Source organism: Oncorhynchus gorbuscha, linkage group LG11 (assembly GCF_021184085.1).
Source record: "Oncorhynchus gorbuscha isolate QuinsamMale2020 ecotype Even-year linkage group LG11, OgorEven_v1.0, whole genome shotgun sequence".
Lineage (NCBI taxonomy): Eukaryota > Metazoa > Chordata > Actinopteri > Salmoniformes > Salmonidae > Oncorhynchus > Oncorhynchus gorbuscha.
Genome location: NC_060183.1, coordinates 56,552,668 through 56,572,752, shown reverse-complemented (window position 1 = coordinate 56,572,752; position 20,085 = coordinate 56,552,668). Strand labels below are relative to the sequence as shown.

The following is a 20,085-nucleotide window of genomic DNA, read 5'->3' as shown; positions in this document are numbered from 1 at the left end:
AAGGAATTCCCAAGTTTATCAAGACATTTTCTAATACAATAAAATTGTATTTGTCACATGCGCCGAATGCAACAGGTGTAGTAGACCTTACAGTAAAATGCTTTCTCATAAGCCCTTAGCCCTTAATCATCAATGCAGTCTTAAGAAGTAAAAAATAATTGAGGAGCAGCAGTAAAATAACAGTAGTGAGGCTATATACAGGGGGTACCGGTACAGAGTCAATGTGGAGGCCATATACAGGGGGTACCGGTACAGAGTCAATGTGGAGGCTATATACAGGGGGTACCGGTACAGAGTCAATGTGGAGGCTATATACAGGGGGTACTGGTACAGAGTCAATGTGGAGGCTATATACAGGGGGTACTGGTACAGAGTCAATGTGGAGGCTATATACAGGGGTACTGGTACAGAGTCAATGTGGAGGCTATATACAGGGGTACTGGTACAGAGTCAATGTGGAGGCTATATACAGGGGGTACTGGTACAGAGTCAATGTGGAGGCTATATACAGGGGGTACTGGTACAGAGTCAATGTGGAGGCTATATACAGGGGGTACTGGTACAGAGTCAATGTGGAGGCTATATACAGGGGGTCCAGGTACAGAGTCAATGTGGAGGCTATATACAGGGGTACTGGTACAGAGTCAATGTGGAGGCTATATACAGGGGGTAACGGTACAGAGTCAATGTGGAGGCTATATACAGGGGGCACTGGTACAGAGTCAATGTGGAGGCTATATACAGGGGGTACTGGTACAGAGTCAATGTGGAGGCTATATACAGGGGGTACCGGTACAGAGTCAATGTGGAGGCTATATACAGGGGGTACTGGTACAGAGTCAATGTGGAGGCTATATACAGGGGGCACCGGTATAGAGTCAATGTGGAGGCTATATACAGGGGGTACCGGTACAGAGTCAATGTGGAGGCTATATACAGGGGGCACCGGTATAGAGTCAATGTGGAGGCTATATACAGGGGGTACCGGTACAGAGTCAATGTGGAGGCTATATACAGGTGGTACCGGTACAGAGTCAATGTGGAGGCTATATACAGGGGGTAACGGTACAGAGTCAATGTGGAGGCTATATACAGGGGGCACCGGTATAGAGTCAATCTGGAGGCTATATACAGGGGGTACCGGTACAGAGTCAATGTGGAGGCTATATACAGGGGGTACCGGTACAGAGTCAATGTGGAGGCTATATACAGGGGGTAACGGTACAGAGTCAATGTGGAGGCTATATACAGGGGGCACTGGTATAGAGTCAATGTGGAGGCTATATACAGGGGGTATCGGTACAGAGTCAATGCGGAGGCTATATACAGGGGGCACCGGTATAGAGTCAATGTGGAGGCTATATACAGGGGGTACCGGTACAGAGTCAATGCAGAGGCTATATACAGGGGGTACCGGTACAGAGTCAATGTGGAGGCTATATACAGGGGGTACCGGTACAGAGTCAATGTGGAGGCTATATACAGGGGGCACCGGTATAGAGTCAATGTGGAGGCTATATACAGGGGGTACCGGTACAGAGTCAATGTGGAGGCTATATACAGGGGGCACCGGTATAGAGTCAATGTGGAGGCTATATACAGGGGGTACCGGTACAGAGTCAATGTGGAGGCTATGTACAGGGGGCACCGGTATAGAGTCAATGTGCGAGGGCACCGGTTAGTCGAGGTAATTGACGTAATATGTACATGTTCGTAGAGTTATTAAAGTGACTAATGCGTAGATAATAACAGAGAGTAGCAGCAGCATAAAAGAGGGGTGGGGGGTGCAAATGGTCTGGGTAGCCATTTGATTGGATGTTCAGGAGACTTATGGCTTGGGGGTTGAAGCTGTTTAGAAGCTTCTTGGACCTAGACTTGGCACTCCGGTACAGCATGCCGTGCGGTAGCAGAGAGAACAGTCTATGACTAGGGTGGCTGGAGACTTTGACAATTTTTTGGTGCTTCCTCTGACACCTCCTAATATAGAGGTCCTGGGTGGCAGGAATCTTGGCCCAAGTGATGTACGCTCTTCAGTGCCTTGCGGTCGGAGGCCAAGCAGTTGCCATACCAGGCAGTGATGCAACCAGTCAGGATGCTCTCAGTGGTGCAGCTGTAGAACCTTTTGAGGATCTGAGGACCCATGCCAAATCTTTTCAGTCTCCTGAGGGGGAATAGGAGTTGCTGTGCCCTCTTCACGACTGTCTTGGTGTGCTTGGACCATGTTAGTTTGTTGGTGATATGGACACCAAGGAACGTGAAGCTCTCAATCTGCTCCACTACAGCCCCGTCGATGAGAATGGGGGCGTGCTCTGTCCTCCTTTTCCTGTAGTCCACAATCATCTCCTTATTCTTGATCACATTGATGATGAGGTTGTTGTCCTGGCACCACGCTGCCAGGTCTCTGACCTCCTCTATATAGGCTGTGTCATCATTGTTGGTGATCAGGCAAACCACTGTTATGTCATCGGCAAACTTAATGATGGTGTTGGAGTCGTGTCTGGCCGTGCCATGACCAGCCTTTCAAAACACTTCATGGCTACAGATGTGTGTGCTATGGGTCGATAGTCATTTAGGCAGGTTACCTTAGTGTTCTTGGACACAGGGACTATGGTGGTCTGCTTGAAACATGTTGGTATTACAGACTCAGACAGGGAGAGGTTGAAAAAGTCAGTGAAGACACTTGCCAATTGGTCATCGCATGCTCAGAGTACACGTCCTGGTAATCCTTCTGGCCCAGCGGCCTTGTGAATGTTGACCCGTTTAAAGGTCTTACTCACATCAGCTGCGGAGAGCGTGATCACAGTCATTCAGAACAGCTAATGCTCTCATGCATGTTTCAGTGTTACTTGCCTCGAAGCGTGCATAGAAATTATTTAGCTTGTCTGGTAGGCTCGTGTCACTGAGCAGCTCTCAGCTGTGCTTCCCTCTGTAGTCTGTAATGGTGATACTAACACATCCGATGAGTGTCGGAGCCGGTGTAGTATGATTCGATCTTAGTCCTGTGTTGAAACTTTGCCTGTTTGATTGTTCATCAGATCAGGCAAATCAGGATTTCTTATAAGCTTCCGGAACATATTCCAGTCTGTGCTAGGAAAACAGTCCTGTAGCTTAGCATCTGCTTCATCTGACCACTTTTTTATTGACTGAGTCACCGATGCACCCTGCTTTAATTTTTGCTTGTAAGCAGGAATTAGGAGGATAGAATTATGGTCAGATTTGCCAAATGGAGGGCGAGGGGGAGCTTTGTACGCGTCTCTGTGTGTGGAGTAAATGTGGTTTAGAGTTTTTTCCCCTCTGGTTGCACATTTATCATGCTGATAGAAATCAGGTAAACCAGATTTAAGTTTCCCTGTATTGATGTCCCCAGCCGCTAGGAGCGCCGCCTCTGGATGAGCATTTTTCTGTTTGCTTATTGCGGTATACAGCTCGTGGAGTGCGGTTTTAACTACAGAAAACGTTTGGTTGAGGTTATTGCTGCCAAAGGAGGATCAACCAGTTATTAAATTCAAAGGTTCACATATCTTTTCCCACCCTGCATTGTGAATGTTTACACGGTGTTCAAAAAAGACATGAACACGTAAAATTGTTTGTGTGTTATTAGTTTAAGCAGACTGTGTTTATCTATTGTTGTGACCTAGAGGAAGATCAGATCTAATTTTATGACCAATTTATGCAGAAATCCATGTATATCCAAAGGGTAGCCTAGCTCTATGTATTTGATACTAACATTATATAAGAGCAAAGATACCCAAACACTAACATGTACCTAAAGTGTATGTTATTCCTCACAGCAAATGGTTAGGTTTTCATTTAATGTGTTAGAAGCATATACAGAGTTCCAACAGTATTGGGACAATTACACATTTTTCTTGTTGTTTTGGCTCTGTACTCCAGCACTTTGGGTTTGAAATGATACAATGACTATGAAGTTAAAGTGCAGACTGTCAGCTGTAATTTGAACGAATCATGAATAATGACGAGTGATAAAGTTACAGATGCACAAGTATCATACCCCCAAGACATGCTAACCTCTCACCACTACAATAACAGGGGAGGTCAGAATTATTTGGAGGGGTATGATATTTGTGCATCTGTAACTTTATCACTCGTCATTATTCATGATTCATTCAGGATTATCCGTAATCATATGGAAATGTCTGCTCTATCCAACATTACAACCAACTAGTTGCAGCATGACCACAAAAAATGGAGGAGGCAGGTAGAAGGGGGGAAAGTAAGGAACTTGTCTGTCGGCCCTGCATTAAAGACCATCATTTGTTAAAGAAAACTTTGATAAATAAAAATATATACCAGTTTCATTTAAGGACCAAAAAATTGACAGCTGTGCCATATAAATTGCAAAATAGTTGGGAACAGATTTTTGATGTACCGATTCCATGGCACATGGTTTATGAATTGACACGCAAAACGACGCCGGATTCAAAACTTAGAATTTTCTATTTAAATGATTATACAAAATTATTGCAACCAATAGAATGTTATATATATGGGGGATACAATCTTCCCAGCTCTGCAGAGTTTGCTGTGAGGAGGCAGAGTCATTAGATCATGTATTTTGGTATGTATCATGTATCATGTATCATGTATCATGTATCATGTATCATGTATTCTGTCCATATGTAGCTTGTTTTTGGTCACAGGTCCAGGAATGGGTGAAGAATTGCAACATTTACCTAGAACTAACACTACAGATAGCAATACTGGGTGATTTGAAAAGTCATAGTCAATGGATTATTAAAATAATATTTATTTTAGCAAAAATGTGTATCTTTAATTTACAATCTGTAGAAACTATGAGAATAGAAAGGTTCAGTACTTTTGTGAAACATCACAGCACAGTTGAAAAATATATGGCAAATAGAAATCCAATATTGATGGTGTTAAGAGATAGCTGGGAGGGGTTGAATGGAGATGAAGTATGGTGCTAATAACAAGAAGATAACCAATGTAAAACATACGGGGTCTGGAAAATGTATATAGGTTCAGAACTTTTCTGAATTACCACAGTTACAAATATATGGCAAATAGAAATCCAACTGGATGGACATCAGAAATAGAGGCCAGGACTAAAAACAAACTAAATATAACTATTGTAAAATATATTGTGTCTGTAAAATGTGATTAGTATGTATAAGCTGGAAGTAGAAGCCTATGTGTTATTGTTTATTAGTTTACTCCAATTGTGTGTGTGTGTGTGGGGGGGGGGGGGGGGAATAATAAAGGAAGGTATATTCTTTTTTTAAAGTGTGTATGTGTATATACAAGTTTACATACACCTTAGCCAAATACATGTAAACTCAGTTTTTCACAATTCCTGACATCTAATCCTAGGAAAAATTCCCTGTTTTAGGTCAGTTAGGATCACCACTTTATTTTAAGAATGTGAAATGCTTTTATGAAATGCTTTTCACATTCCCAGTGGGTCAGAAGTTTACATGCACTCAATTAGTATTTGGTAGCGTAGCCTTTAAATTGTTTAACTTGGGTCAAGCATTTCAGGTAGCCTTCCACAAGCTTCCTACAAAAAGTTGGGTGAATTTTGGCCCATTCTTCCTGACAGAGCTGGTTTAACTGAGTCAGGGTAATAGCACTCCTTGCTCGCACACGTTTTTTCAGTTCTGCCCACAAATGTTCTATAGGATTTAGGTCAGGGCTTTGTGATGGCCACTCCAATACCTTTACTTTGTTGTCCTTAAGCCATTTTGCCACAACTTTGGTAGTATGCTTGGGGTCATTGTCCATTTGGAAGACCCATTTGCGACCAAGCTTTAACTTCCTGACTGATGTCTTGAATGTTGCTTCAATATATCCAATATATTTTTATGGCGGTTTTGGAGCAGTGGCTTCTTCCTTGCTGAGCGACCTTTCAGGTTATGTCGGTATAGGACTTGTCGGTATAGGACTCGTCGGTATAGGACTCGTACTGTGGATATAGATATTTTTGTACCTGTTTCCTCCAGCAGCTTCACAAGGTCTTTTGCTGTTGTTCTGAGATTGATTTGCGCTTTTCACACCAAAGTACATTAATCTCTAGGAGACAAAACGTGGTACCTTCAGGCGAAAAATTGCTCCCAACTATGAACCATACTTGTGGAGGTCTAGAATTTATTTTTTGAAGTCTTGGCTGATTTATTTGGATTTTCCCATGATGTCAAACAAAGAGGCACTGAGTTTGAAGGTAGGCCTTGAAATACATCAACAGGTACACCTCCAATTGACTCAATTGATGTCAATTATCCTATCAGAAGCTTCTAAAGCCATTAAATAATTTTCTGGAATTTTCCAAGGCACTGTCAACTTGGTGTATGTAAACTTCTACAGTGAGTTATTAGTGAAATGATCTGTCTGTAAACAATTGTAGGAAAAATTACTTGTCTCATGCACAAAGTAGAAGTCCTAACTGACATGCCATAACTATAGTTTGTTAACAAGAAATTTGTGGAGTGGGTGAAAATGAGTTTTGATGACTCCAACCCAAGTGTATGTAAACTTCAGAGTCAAATGTATGTATAAATGTATGTATATGTATGTATATATACCCGCAATATTAAAGCTGATCCACCTCCCCCCAAAAAACAGCTGAGTCACAAGCTTGATGTCGTCATTGTGTGCTATGAATTTGAAACTAAATGCTTTACCTTTTACTACTTTAATACACATATAAGTGAATTTGTCTCAATACTTTTGGTCCCCTAAAATGGGGGGACTATGTACAAAAAGTGTTGTAATTTCTAAACATTTCACCCAATATGGATAAAACTACCATCAAATTAAAGCTGACAGTCTGCACTTTAACCTCATAGTCATTGTATCCAAAGTGCTGGAGTACAGAGACAAAACAACAGAATTTTCACTGTCCCTATAGTTTTGGAGCTCACTGTACAATGTACTAACCAGACAGTTGATACCTGTGTTCCAGACAAGATCTGGAAGTCTGTTGGTGACCACCCCTTCCTGCCCTCTCTCTGGTCCAGGTTTTGTGGAGGCTGGTTTGCCGAGGTCCCAGAGTGAATCAGCCACAGGATTCACTGCCTCCAGACGCCATGGGCGGAGCCGGGATGAGCAGAGACGCCACACTATCACCAACGGAGTGGGTTACGGAATGGTACGTACACGCGTACACACACACACACACACACACACACACACACACACACACACACACACACACACACACACACACACACACACACACACACACACACACACACACACACACACACACACACACACACACACACACACACACACACACACACACACTGTTGCACAGATTTAAGACAGGCAGTCAAACAACCATGTTCTCAACGCTGGTGATGTTCAGTGATGGTGTTCATGTTAGGGGTCATTTTATCTAGAGGATGGAGCTGAGAACAGTTCCATATATAAACAGGCCTTTCTGCTCTGTGCATACTTCTACTGCTCTCTGGCACCTTGTTTCTGTTGGCCAATACCCACCATTCCACCCCTCTCCCTACTTCCCTCCCCTTTTTTCTCAGTCCAACCCCTCTCCTACTGTTGCACTCTGAATCTCCTGCCCCCTTCCATGCCTCCTCTCTCTCTCTCGCTCTCGCTCTCTCTCTCTCTCTCCCTCTCTCTCTCTCTCTTCCTCTCTCTCTCTCTCTCTCTCTCTCTCTCTCTCTCTCTCTCTCTCTCTCTCTCTCTCTCTCTCTCTCTCTCTCTCTCTCTCTCTCTCTCTCTCTCTCTCTCTCTCTCTCTCTCTCTCTCTCTCTCTCTCTCTCTCTCTCTCTCTCTCTCTCTCTCTCTCTCTCTCTCTCTCTCTCTCTCTCTCTCTCTCTCTCTCTCTCTCTCTCTCTCTCTCTCTCTCTCTCTCTCTCTCTCTCTCTCTCTCTCTCTCTCTCTCTCTCTCTCCCTTTCTCTCTGTCTTTTCCTCTCTCCTTCCACTCTTTCTCTCTGTTGAGTTGTAGAGGGAGATCCTCCCCCTCCCTCCACCCCCCTCTGATTGCCTGTCCACATGGTAATGAGTCGGGTCGGACCCAGGGGCCTGGAAGCAGGGGACTCGCTTGGTCCACCCGACCCAGCCTGGACAGCCGTTTGGGCAGCCTACACCACTGTCTTCATCCCTCTCAGCAGCAGTCTGTACAGCAGTAAGGCACTGCAATTTTTCCTTTGGGTGAGTGAGAACAATTACAGGAGAGACGAAGAGAAGGAGGGATATTTAGACTGGCCATTGAGGAGTTTCCATGTATATATATGTCTACTACCCACTCCAGATGCGTGTCAAGCTGTGTCAATATTTAACTATGGAGTTATGAGCAGAGTCAGAGAGAGATAACAAGTTGTCAACTAGCTGAATGTTTGACAGTTCTGTTGTGTGTCTGTGGTTAATGAGTTGTTGAAGCTAGTGAACAGTGCCAGTGGACACTGCTAGTGTGGGTTTGTATCAGGTTGTGTCTTGTTGATAACCTGTAAACCCCTAGATGTCATCTTAATGCTCTAGCAGTTGTATGGTAGTTTGTACTGTTTGGAGCTGCTGTGTAGACTAGCCCCATGCACATTATATAGAAATAGGAGAAATCTTCTCCCTGTATTGGATTTTGGTGATATTGTTTATATGCTTCTCCCTGTATTGGATTGTGGTGATATTGTTTATATGCTTCTCCCTGTATTGGATTTTGGTGATATTGTTTATATGCTTCTCCCTGTATTGGATTTTGGTGATATTGTTTATGTGCTTCTCCCTGTATTCTCCCTGTATTGGATTTTGGTGATATTGTTTATATGCTTCTCCCTGTATTGGATTTTGGTGATATTGTTTATATGCTTCTCCCTGTATTCTCCCTGTATTGGATTTTGGTGATATTGTTTATATGCTTCTCCCTGTATTCTCCCTGTATTGGATTTTGGTGATATTGTTTATATGCTTCTCCCTGTATTGGATTTTGGTTATATTGTTTATATGCTTCTCCCTGTATTGGATTTTGGTTATATTGTTTATATGCTTCTCCCTGTATTGGATTTTGGTTATATTGTTTATATGCTTCTCCCTGTATTCTCCCTGTATTTGATTTTGGTGATATTGTTTATATGCTTCTCCCTGTATTGGATTTTGGTGATATTGTTTATATGCTTCTCCCTGTATTCTCCCTGTATTGGATTTTGGTGATATTGTTTATATGCTTCTCCCTGTATTGGATTTTGGTGATATTGTTTATGTGCTTCTCCCTGTATTGGATTTTGGTGATATTGTTTATATGCTTCTCCCTGTATTGGATTTTGGTGATATTGTTTATATGCTTCTCCCTGTATTGGATTTAGGTGATATTGTTTATATGCTTCTCCCTGTTTTCTCCCTGTATTGGATTTTGGTGATATTGTTTATATGTTTCTCCCTGTATTCTCCCTGTATTGGATTTTGGTGATATTGTTTATATGCTTCTCCCTGTATTCTCCTGTATTGGATTTTGGTGATATTGTTTATGTGCTTCTCCCTGTATTGGATTTTGGTGATATTGTTTATTTGCTTCTCCCTGTATTCTCCCTGTATTGGATTTTGGTGATATTGTTTATATGCTTCTCCCTGTATTCTCCCTGTATTGGATTTAGGTGATATTGTTAATGTGCTTCTCCCTGTATTCTCCCTGTATTTGATTTAGGTGATATTGTTTATGTGCTTCTCCCTGTATTCTCCCTGTATTGGATTTAGGTGATATTGTTTATGTGCTTCTCCCTGTATTCTCCCTGTATTGGATTTAGGTGATATTGTTTATGTGCTTCTCCCTGTATTGGATTATGGTGATATTGTTTATATGCTTCTCCCTGTATTGGATTTTGGTGATATTGTTTATATGCTTCTCCCTGTATTGGATTTTGGTGATATTGTTTATGTGCTTCTCCCTGTATTCTCCCTGTATTGGATTTTGGTGATATTGTTTATATGCTTCTCCCTGTATTGGATTTTGGTGATATTGTTTATATGCTTCTCCCTGTATTCTCCCTGTATTGGATTTTGGTGATATTGTTTATATGCTTCTCCCTGTATTCTCCCTGTATTGGATTTTGGTGATATTGTTTATATGCTTCTCCCTGTATTGGATTTTGGTTATATTGTTTATATGCTTCTCCCTGTATTGGATTTTGGTTATATTGTTTATATGCTTCTCCCTGTATTGGATTTTGGTTATATTGTTTATATGCTTCTCCCTGTATTCTCCCTGTATTTGATTTTGGTGATATTGTTTATATGCTTCTCCCTGTATTGGATTTTGGTTATATTGTTTATATGCTTCTCCCTGTATTGGATTTTGGTGATATTGTTTATATGCTTCTCCCTGTATTCTCCCTGTATTGGATTTTGGTGATATTGTTTATATGCTTCTCCCTGTATTGGATTTTGGTGATATTGTTTATGTGCTTCTCCCTGTATTGGATTTTGGTGATATTGTTTATATGCTTCTCCCTGTATTGGATTTTGGTGATATTGTTTATATGCTTCTCCCTGTATTGGATTTAGGTGATATTGTTTATATGCTTCTCCCTGTTTTCTCCCTGTATTGGATTTTGGTGATATTGTTTATATGTTTCTCCCTGTATTCTCCCTGTATTGGATTTTGGTGATATTGTTTATATGCTTCTCCCTGTATTCTCCCTGTATTGGATTTTGGTGATATTCTTTATGTGCTTCTCCCTGTATTCTCCCTGTATTGGATTTAGGTGATATTGTTTATGTGCTTCTCCCTGTATTCTCCCTGTATTGGATTTAGGTGATATTGTTTATGTGCTTCTCCCTGTATTCTCCCTGTATTGGATTTAGGTGATATTGTTTATGTGCTTCTCCCTGTATTGGATTATGGTGATATTGTTTATATGCTTCTCCCTGTATTGGATTTTGGTGATATTGTTTATATGCTTCTCCCTGTATTGGATTTTGGTGATATTGTTTATGTGCTTCTCCCTGTATTCTCCCTGTATTGGATTTTGGTGATATTGTTTATATGCTTCTCCCTGTATTCTCCCTGTATTGGATTTTGGTGATATTGTTTATATGCTTCTCCCTGTATTGGATTTTGGTGATATTGTTTATATGCTTCTCCCTGTATTCTCCCTGTATTGGATTTTGGTGATATTGTTTATATGCTTCTCCCTGTATTCTCCCTGTATTGGATTTTGGTGATATTGTTTATATGCTTCTCCCTGTATTGGATTTTGGTTATATTGTTTATATGCTTCTCCCTGTATTGGATTTTGGTTATATTGTTTATATGCTTCTCCCTGTATTGGATTTTGGTTATATTGTTTATATGCTTCTCCCTGTATTCTCCCTGTATTTGATTTTGGTGATATTGTTTATATGCTTCTCCCTGTATTGGATTTTGGTGATATTGTTTATATGCTTCTCCCTGTATTCTCCCTGTATTGGATTTTGGTGATATTGTTTATATGCTTCTCCCTGTATTGGATTTTGGTGATATTGTTTATGTGCTTCTCCCTGTATTGGATTTTGGTGATATTGTTTATATGCTTCTCCCTGTATTGGATTTTGGTGATATTGTTTATATGCTTCTCCCTGTATTGGATTTAGGTGATATTGTTTATATGCTTCTCCCTGTTTTCTCCCTGTATTGGATTTTGGTGATATTGTTTATATGTTTCTCCCTGTATTCTCCCTGTATTGGATTTTGGTGATATTGTTTATATGCTTCTCCCTGTATTCTCCCTGTATTGGATTTTGGTGATATTGTTTATGTGCTTCTCCCTGTATTGGATTTTGGTGATATTGTTTATTTGCTTCTCCCTGTATTCTCCCTGTATTGGATTTTGGTGATATTGTTTATATGCTTCTCCCTGTATTCTCCCTGTATTGGATTTAGGTGATATTGTTAATGTGCTTCTCCCTGTATTCTCCCTGTATTTGATTTAGGTGATATTGTTTATGTGCTTCTCCCTGTATTCTCCCTGTATTGGATTTAGGTGATATTGTTTATGTGCTTCTCCCTGTATTCTCCCTGTATTGGATTTAGGTGATATTGTTTATGTGCTTCTCCCTGTATTGGATTATGGTGATATTGTTTATATGCTTCTCCCTGTATTGGATTTTGGTGATATTGTTTATATGCTTCTCCCTGTATTGGATTTTGGTGATATTGTTTATGTGCTTCTCCCTGTATTCTCCCTGTATTGGATTTTGGTGATATTGTTTATATGCTTCTCCCTGTATTGGATTTTGGTGATATTGTTTATATGCTTCTCCCTGTATTCTCCCTGTATTGGATTTTGGTGATATTGTTTATATGCTTCTCCCTGTATTCTCCCTGTATTGGATTTTGGTGATATTGTTTATATGCTTCTCCCTGTATTGGATTTTGGTTATATTGTTTATATGCTTCTCCCTGTATTGGATTTTGGTTATATTGTTTATATGCTTCTCCCTGTATTGGATTTTGGTTATATTGTTTATATGCTTCTCCCTGTATTCTCCCTGTATTTGATTTTGGTGATATTGTTTATATGCTTCTCCCTGTATTGGATTTTGGTTATATTGTTTATATGCTTCTCCCTGTATTGGATTTTGGTGATATTGTTTATATGCTTCTCCCTGTATTCTCCCTGTATTGGATTTTGGTGATATTGTTTATATGCTTCTCCCTGTATTGGATTTTGGTGATATTGTTTATGTGCTTCTCCCTGTATTGGATTTTGGTGATATTGTTTATATGCTTCTCCCTGTATTGGATTTTGGTGATATTGTTTATATGCTTCTCCCTGTATTGGATTTAGGTGATATTGTTTATATGCTTCTCCCTGTTTTCTCCCTGTATTGGATTTTGGTGATATTGTTTATATGTTTCTCCCTGTATTCTCCCTGTATTGGATTTTGGTGATATTGTTTATATGCTTCTCCCTGTATTCTCCCTGTATTGGATTTTGGTGATATTCTTTATGTGCTTCTCCCTGTATTCTCCCTGTATTGGATTTAGGTGATATTGTTTATGTGCTTCTCCCTGTATTCTCCCTGTATTGGATTTAGGTGATATTGTTTATGTGCTTCTCCCTGTATTCTCCCTGTATTGGATTTAGGTGATATTGTTTATGTGCTTCTCCCTGTATTGGATTATGGTGATATTGTTTATATGCTTCTCCCTGTATTGGATTTTGGTGATATTGTTTATATGCTTCTCCCTGTATTGGATTTTGGTGATATTGTTTATGTGCTTCTCCCTGTATTCTCCCTGTATTGGATTTTGGTGATATTGTTTATATGCTTCTCCCTGTATTCTCCCTGTATTGGATTTTGGTGATATTGTTTATATGCTTCTCCCTGTATTGGATTTTGGTGATATTGTTTATATGCTTCTCCCTGTATTCTCCCTGTATTGGATTTTGGTGATATTGTTTATATGCTTCTCCCTGTATTCTCCCTGTATTGGATTTTGGTGATATTGTTTATATGCTTCTCCCTGTATTGGATTTTGGTTATATTGTTTATATGCTTCTCCCTGTATTGGATTTTGGTTATATTGTTTATATGCTTCTCCCTGTATTGGATTTTGGTTATATTGTTTATGTGCTTCTCCCTGTATTGGATTTTGGTGATATTGTTTATATGCTTCTCCCTGTATTGGATTTTGGTGATATTGTTTATATGCTTCTCCCTGTATTGGATTTAGGTGATATTGTTTATATGCTTCTCCCTGTTTTCTCCCTGTATTGGATTTTGGTGATATTGTTTATATGTTTCTCCCTGTATTCTCCCTGTATTGGATTTTGGTGATATTGTTTATATGCTTCTCCCTGTATTCTCCCTGTATTGGATTTTGGTGATATTGTTTATGTGCTTCTCCCTGTATTGGATTTTGGTGATATTGTTTATTTGCTTCTCCCTGTATTCTCCCTGTATTGGATTTTGGTGATATTGTTTATATGCTTCTCCCTGTATTCTCCCTGTATTGGATTTAGGTGATATTGTTAATGTGCTTCTCCCTGTATTCTCCCTGTATTGGATTTAGGTGATATTGTTTATGTGCTTCTCCCTGTATTCTCCCTGTATTGGATTTAGGTGATATTGTTTATGTGCTTCTCCCTGTATTCTCCCTGTATTGGATTTAGGTGATATTGTTTATGTGCTTCTCCCTGTATTCTCCCTGTATTGGATTTAGGTGATATTGTTTATGTGCTTCTCCCTGTATTGGATTTTGGTGATATTGTTTATGTGCTTCTCCCTGTATTGGATTTTGGTGATATTGTTTATATGCTTCTCCCTGTATTGGATTTAGGTGATATTGTTTATGTGCTTCTCCCTGTATTGGATTTAGGTGATATTGTTTATGTGCTTCTCCCTGTATTGGATTTTGGTGATATTGTTTATGTGCTTCTCCCTGTATTGGATTTTGGTGATATTGTTTATGTGCTTCTCCCTGTATTCTCCCTGTATTGGATTTAGGTGATATTGTTTATGTGCTTCTCCCTGTATTGGATTATGGTGATATTGTTTATATGCTTCTCCCTGTATTGGATTTTGGTGATATTGTTTATATGCTTCTCCCTGTATTGGATTTTGGTGATATTGTTTATGTGCTTCTCCCTGTATTCTCCCTGTATTGGATTTTGGTGATATTGTTTATATGCTTCTCCCTGTATTCTCCCTGTATTGGATTTTGGTGATATTGTTTATATGCTTCTCCCTGTATTGGATTTTGGTGATATTGTTTATATGCTTCTCCCTGTATTCTCCCTGTATTGGATTTTGGTGATATTGTTTATATGCTTCTCCCTGTATTCTCCCTGTATTGGATTTTGGTGATATTGTTTATATGCTTCTCCCTGTATTGGATTTTGGTTATATTGTTTATATGCTTCTCCCTGTATTGGATTTTGGTTATATTGTTTATATGCTTCTCCCTGTATTGGATTTTGGTTATATTGTTTATATGCTTCTCCCTGTATTCTCCCTGTATTTGATTTTGGTGATATTGTTTATATGCTTCTCCCTGTATTGGATTTTGGTTATATTGTTTATATGCTTCTCCCTGTATTGGATTTTGGTGATATTGTTTATATGCTTCTCCCTGTATTCTCCCTGTATTGGATTTTGGTGATATTGTTTATATGCTTCTCCCTGTATTGGCTTTTGGTGATATTGTTTATGTGCTTCTCCCTGTATTGGATTTTGGTGATATTGTTTATATGCTTCTCCCTGTATTGGATTTTGGTGATATTGTTTATATGCTTCTCCCTGTATTGGATTTAGGTGATATTGTTTATATGCTTCTCCCTGTTTTCTCCCTGTATTGGATTTTGGTGATATTGTTTATATGTTTCTCCCTGTATTCTCCCTGTATTGGATTTTGGTGATATAATAATAATAATAATAATATAAATAATATATGCCATTTAGCAGACGCTTTTATCCAAAGCGACTTACAGTCATGTGTGCATACATTCTACGTATGGGTGGTCCCGGGGATCGAACCCACTACCCTGGCGTTACAAGCGCCATGCTCTACCAACTGAGCTACAGAAGGACTGTAATATTGTTATTGTTGATATTGTTTATATGCTTCTCCCTGTATTCTCCCTGTATTGGATTTTGGTGATATTGTTTATGTGCTTCTCCCTGTATTGGATTTTGGTGATATTGTTTATTTGCTTCTCCCTGTATTCTCCCTGTATTGGATTTTGGTGATATTGTTTATATGCTTCTCCCTGTATTCTCCCTGTATTGGATTTAGGTGATATTGTTAATGTGCTTCTCCCTGTATTCTCCCTGTATTGGATTTAGGTGATATTGTTTATGTGCTTCTCCCTGTATTCTCCCTGTATTGGATTTAGGTGATATTGTTTATGTGCTTCTCCCTGTATTCTCCCTGTATTGGATTTAGGTGATATTGTTTATGTGCTTCTCCCTGTATTCTCCCTGTATTGGATTTAGGTGATATTGTTTATGTGCTTCTCCCTGTATTGGATTTTGGTGATATTGTTTATGTGCTTCTCCCTGTATTGGATTTTGGTGATATTGTTTATATGCTTCTCCCTGTATTGGATTTAGGTGATATTGTTTATGTGCTTCTCCCTGTATTGGATTTAGGTGATATTGTTTATGTGCTTCTCCCTGTATTGGATTTTGGTGATATTGTTTATGTGCTTCTCCCTGTATTGGATTTTGGTGATATTGTTTATGTGCTTCTCCCTGTATTCTCCCTGTATTGGATTTTGGTGATATTGTTTATGTGCTTCTCCCTGTATTCTCCCTGTATTGGATTTTGGTGATATTGTTTATGTGCTTCTCCCTGTATTGGATTTTGGTGATATTGTTTATGTGCTTCTCCCTGTATTCTCCCTGTATTGGATTTTGGTGATATTGTTTATGTGCTTCTCCCTGTATTCTCCCTGTATTGGATTTAGCTGATATTGTTTATGTGCTTCTCCCTGTATTCTCCCAGTATTGGATTTTGGTGATATTGTTTATATGCATGTGGCAACCCCTGACTCATCCTTGTAGTCTGTATAAAAATGTGGGATGGACCTCACTGTCTGTAAGAGAAAAAGCAATGTTCCAGAAACTCCCTTCATATGTAACTTCATTAAAATCACAAGTTACCAAACCCAGTCTCAGGAATGGATAACACTAGAGATCCTTTCAGTCTCCACAGATTTTTGTGGAAGGAACTGCTGAGTTTTATTTTTTTAACCTTTATTTAAACAGGGAGTCACATTGAGATTAAATATATATTTTACAAGAGAGCCCTGTATACATTCCAATAAAAACATCAGAATAAAACATACATATATATTTGTGTATATATATGTGTATGAAACAATATAATTTGATTTGATTTGATATAATTCAGCACACAATTAAAATAAACATATTTAATAAAAGCAATCACATTCAACTACATAGAGGTCCCCAATCAATCATTTAACTGCCTGAGTGGCACCAGAACATATAACTGCCTGAGTGGCACCAGAACATATAACTGCCTGAGTGGCACCAGAACATATAACTGCCTGAGTGGCACCAGAACATATAACTGCCTGAGTGGCACCAGAACATATAACTGCCTGAGTGGCACCAGAACATATAACTGCCTGAGTGGCACCAGAACATATAACTGCCTGAGTGGCACCAGAACATATAACTGCCTGAGTGGCACCAGAACATATAACTGCCTGAGTGGCACCAGAACATATAACTGCCTGAGTGGCACCAGAACATATAACTGCCTGAGTGGCACCAGAACATATAACTGCCTGAGTGGCACCAGAACATATAACTGCCTGAGTGGCACCAGAACATATAACTGAAGGAAACACTGGGGCAGCAGGTAGCCTAGTGGTTCGAGCGTTGGGCCAGTAACTAAAAGGTTGCTGGATTGAATCCCCGAACGGACAAGGTAAAATCTGTCGTTCTGTCCCTGAATAAGGCAGTTAACCCACTGTTCCCTGGTAGGCCGTCATTGTAAATAAGAATTTGTTCTTAACTGACTTTCCTAGTTAATTATAGGTTAAATATAAAAATGGTGATTTTAGATATGACAACATCATCAGTGTCATGCCATTGTTGGTGTTGTATGCTTTGTCATTTTAACACGGGTGATGTTAGCCTTGTCAGCTAGCTGGCTACCCCCTCTCCCCTCTCTAACTTTTCTATCATTCCCCTTGCACTTTCCCCCTCTCTCTACAGAGCTGCCCTCCCTGTGGCCCACCACACAAACACACAGCCTGACACTGGGTCACGCTTAATTTCAGCCACAATCCCCCCCACCCCTCTCCGTCTTTCTCTGCTCTCTCTCTCTTTCATCTCTCTTTCTCCTCTCCTCTGTCCTCTGTCCTCTGTTTGCAGGTCCCATTCAACCCAGCAGGGCCAGAGCTGAAAGGGAAAATGTGTTTAGTATGCAGTGATGGCACAAGAGGTTTATCCTGGCTGGTTATAGTCCAGATCAGATAACAACAACAGTATCAGCACACTCTGACAATGCTGGTTGGTTTATGTCATTGGGAAATAGGTCTTTGTACAGACATGGTTTTCCCAACAGTGATAGTGTATAGAGAGAGTGGATGACACATCAGGTGGCTGAATGCCAGGAATGGGGCCTGTGCTGTGCTGTGGCACTGGAGGATAAGATGGTCAGCAGAACTCAATGCTGTCTGCCTACCACTGGGACAGGACGGCCTGTTGGAGTGGCTACTGTTTACCCATTCTTAGGTCTATGCACGGTTACCATGGCGCTGGGCTGATTGCTCCTATGAATATTTCTCTTCCTTTTGAGGTCGGGGTACAATGCTGGCACAATTGGCCCTGGGCCATTGTCTCAGGACAACATGTAGAGATGTAGCTTTTTGACCATCATAAATGTGACATGCAAGCTTAGCTAATACACAACATTTACCCTGGGATGATTGTAAATTAGGGACCCCTTTTTTTGGGACTCAGGATGAGTCTAAGCTTGAGGAGCAAGCAGCAAGCATACAGAGTCGCCAAATGACTTCAGGTTAGTGACCCAAATTGATGATCATAGTGAGATAGATGTTGACTCCCTCTTGCTCCAGCTGAAGCAGATGAAGGAGTTGGAACAGGAGAAGGACTCTCTGCTGGCTGGTCTGGACTTGGTGGAGCGGGCTAGAGAGTGGTACCAGAACCAGATCCACAATGTCACAGAGAGACAGAGACACGTGGGCCAGAGCAACCACTGCACGGTAAGGACTGTTCATGAGGCAGCAAACAGAAGAAAAAAAACTGAAACAGGGAGGGACTACCTCCTGGACTTGTCCATTTTTATTTTTAAAATGAATATGTCCCGAGGGCCTCCGAAGAGGCACAGCGGTCTAATGCACTACATCACAGTGCTAGAGGTGTCACTACAGACCTGGGTTCCATCCCAGGTCTAGGGGAGGGTTTGGCTGGGGGGGCTTTACTTGGCTCATCGTGCTCTAGCGACTCCTTGTGGCGGGCCGGGCGCCTGCAGGCTGACCTCGTTTGTCAGTTGGACGGTGTTTCCTCTGACACATTGGGTGGCTGGCTTCCGGGTTAAGCGTGTGGGTGTTATGAATTGTGGTTTAGCGGGTCAAGTTTCAGAGGAATCATGCCTCGACCTTTACCTCCTGAGCCTGTTGGGGAGTTGCAGCGATGAGACAAGATCTAAATTGTGGGGGAAGAAAGGGAGTAAAAAAAATATATATATATATATGCTATATATATATATATTTTTAAATTACAAGTAAAAAAATATGAATATGTCCTAATGAACATGACCCAGGTCATGTACAGTATAATGCAGTACAATAGGTATGGATAATATATACATTCTCTGAAACTGTCTAGTTCTTACTGTCTCTCTTTCTCTCTCCCACCAGGATTTCTTCACAGAATCCCAGAATCAAAGTCGCATGGATGTTCTGCTTCCCAAGCTGCAGGAAGCCAACCGCTGCCTTAATGACCTCATTTCCTGCTCTGGAATGGTGAATATTGATGATTCACCTTGAAAGAAGACATATTACCTGACTGTGTGTAACTCAGCCTCCTCACTGCCCTATGAGGAATGGTTGTCTCATATAACTGTGCAATTTCTAAGTTCAATTTCTAAGTTCAAGTTCCAGTAAGAGGAAAACTCTTACTGAAATCCTCTCAGTGGCAATTATATGTTGAAAGTTCTTTCTATGTTTTAGACAGAGAGTATAGTCAACCCTAAACACTGGAGTCTTTACTGAAACATGGTAAATAATGGTGAATAATTTATTTCTCTCTCTCCCTCTTAGCAGTCTTTCCCATTCTCTGGCACCCAACCCACAGCAATCTCCTCCAGCTCCCAGCCTCCTGCCACTGCCCCACCACAAGCCATTCAGAGACTGAAGGACCAGAACCGCCTTCTCACCCAGGTAAACTGAAGATACTGTTAGATGTCAATTAAATGTACTGTATATGTATCCGTCCCCACTGTCCCTCTATGATCGTCTAACCTCTACCTATCTCTTCTCTTCTCCCTGCTGCATCGAAGCTCTGTATGTACACTCCTTAAATGCACAATAAAAGCTTGTTTAAACTCTCTTCTCCCCGGTCCATGTCTCCCCTCCTCATTTCCTCCTCTACCACTCCTCCTCCCTCCA

General features: G+C 40.5%; 1 protein-coding gene across 3 annotated transcripts in view; it reads left to right on the top strand.

The window, feature by feature from the left end:
* The window catches only part of LOC124048977 (suppressor APC domain-containing protein 2-like), a 31,290-nt gene that overhangs the window by 8,832 nt on the left and 2,373 nt on the right, over positions 1-20,085 (top strand). For 2 of the 3 annotated variants that reach the window (XM_046370225.1, XM_046370224.1), the window contains exons 2-5: positions 6,996-7,126; positions 18,532-18,678; positions 19,336-19,440; positions 19,738-19,857. In XM_046370225.1, coding sequence (XP_046226181.1) covers positions 6,996-7,126; positions 18,532-18,678; positions 19,336-19,440; positions 19,738-19,857 — 503 coding nt within the window. The remainder of the gene's footprint in view (positions 1-6,995; positions 7,127-18,531; positions 18,679-19,335; positions 19,441-19,737; positions 19,858-20,085) is intronic. The other variant, XM_046370226.1, reaches the window with a different exon arrangement.